Source organism: Phoenix dactylifera, unplaced genomic scaffold (assembly GCF_009389715.1).
Source record: "Phoenix dactylifera cultivar Barhee BC4 unplaced genomic scaffold, palm_55x_up_171113_PBpolish2nd_filt_p 001139F, whole genome shotgun sequence".
In the NCBI taxonomy this organism is placed as follows: domain Eukaryota; kingdom Viridiplantae; phylum Streptophyta; class Magnoliopsida; order Arecales; family Arecaceae; genus Phoenix; species Phoenix dactylifera.
In genome coordinates this window covers 14303-15797 of record NW_024068480.1, presented here as the reverse complement: position 1 = coordinate 15797, position 1495 = coordinate 14303, and the positions used below count along the sequence as shown (strand labels likewise).

The 1495-nt window shown below is 54.8% G+C and overlaps 1 protein-coding gene across 1 annotated transcript; it reads left to right on the top strand.

Moving 5' to 3' along the window:
• Positions 1-812: 812 nt before the first annotated feature.
• On the top strand, positions 813-1289 carry LOC120108032 (uncharacterized mitochondrial protein AtMg00860-like). The gene has a single exon (XM_039121556.1). The coding sequence runs from the start codon at positions 813-815 to the stop codon at positions 1287-1289; it is 477 nt and encodes a 158-aa protein (XP_038977484.1).
• Positions 1290-1495: the final 206 nt, after the last annotated feature.

The following is a 1495-nucleotide window of genomic DNA, read 5'->3' as shown; positions in this document are numbered from 1 at the left end:
GAGCCACGTTGAGGGCGGAGGGCATATGCCGAGGCATCACTTTGACGATCCAGGACAGCCAATTCAAGCTCGATCTCTATCCGTTGGCATTACGAGGAGCTGATTTGGTCCTTGGTACGCAGTGGCTGCAGAGTCTTGGCCCGGTTACATTCGACTTCGCCGAGATGTGGGTGACTTTCAGACAGAGCGGACAGCGAGGTAGATTGGATGGCATTCGGCCTAGCCCAAGGGCTGCACTTCAGCCCCTAGTCGGCTTGCCCAGACCCGGCGCGCACAGCTACTTGATGCAGCTCTTACCTCTGTCGACGGAGACCACGACGGAGGCAGGTATACCTACTGATTTGGCTGCTCTCTTACAGGGGTTCGCAGATTTATTTGAGGAGCCTCATGGTCTTCCACCCAAGAGGGAGCACGATCATCACATAGAGATTGTACCGGGAGCAGAACCGGCGAATGTGAGGCCTTACCGCTACCCGCACGTTCAGAAGGAGGAGATCTCAAAGATGGTACGAGAGATGTTGGAGAGCGGCATCATTCAGCCCAGTAGAAGCTCATATTCATCGCCAGTGCTGCTGGTACATAAGAAGGACGGGACGTGGCGATTCTGCATCGACTACCGGGCACTTAACGCGATCACCGTTAAGGACCGGTATCCGATTCCAATCATCGAGGAGCTGTTGGATGAGCTTGCTGGTGCGGAATACTTCAGCAAACTTGATCTCCGTGCCGGATACCACCAGATCCGTGTCAGGCCCGAAGATGTGCACAAGACGGCGTTTCGGACACACGATGGCCATTATGAGTTCCGGGTGATGCCGTTCGGCCTCACCAATGCACCAGCGACGTTCCAGGGGCTCATGAATGACATATTCAGACCATTACTACGACGAAATCAATTGAAGGTAAAGCAATCCAAGTGCCTATGGGCCGAGCCGAAGGTCGAGTACCTAGGCCATGTCATCTCTGCTGCAGGTGTGGAGCCGGACCAAGCAAAGATACATTGCATGACCGAGTGGCCGCTACCCAAGAACCAAAAGGAGCTGCGAGGATTTTTGGGCCTAACCGGTTATTACCGCCGGTTTGTGGAGGGATATGGAAAGATCGCCGCACCACTGACCCTGTTGCTGCGAAAGGGCGAGTTTAGATGGACCGAGGCAGCGACGGAAGCGTTCGAGAAGCTCAAGGAAGCCATGACGACGGCCCCAGTTTTGGCGCTACCCGATTTCGCCAAACCGTTTGTAGTCGAGTGCGATGCTTCCGGTGCCGGCATTGGTGCTGTTTTGATGTAGGAGGGACGGCCAATTACTTTCATGAGCAAGGCGTTGTCCCCTAGGACCCGCTCGCTGTCCACATATGAGAGGGAGATGATGGCGGTCATCCATGCAGTCACAAAGTGGAGGCCGTACCTTATCGGCCGTCGATTCATCGTTCGGACTGATCAGCAGAGCCTTCCATTTTTTCTTGAGCAGCGCATACATACTCCAGCCCAGCAGAG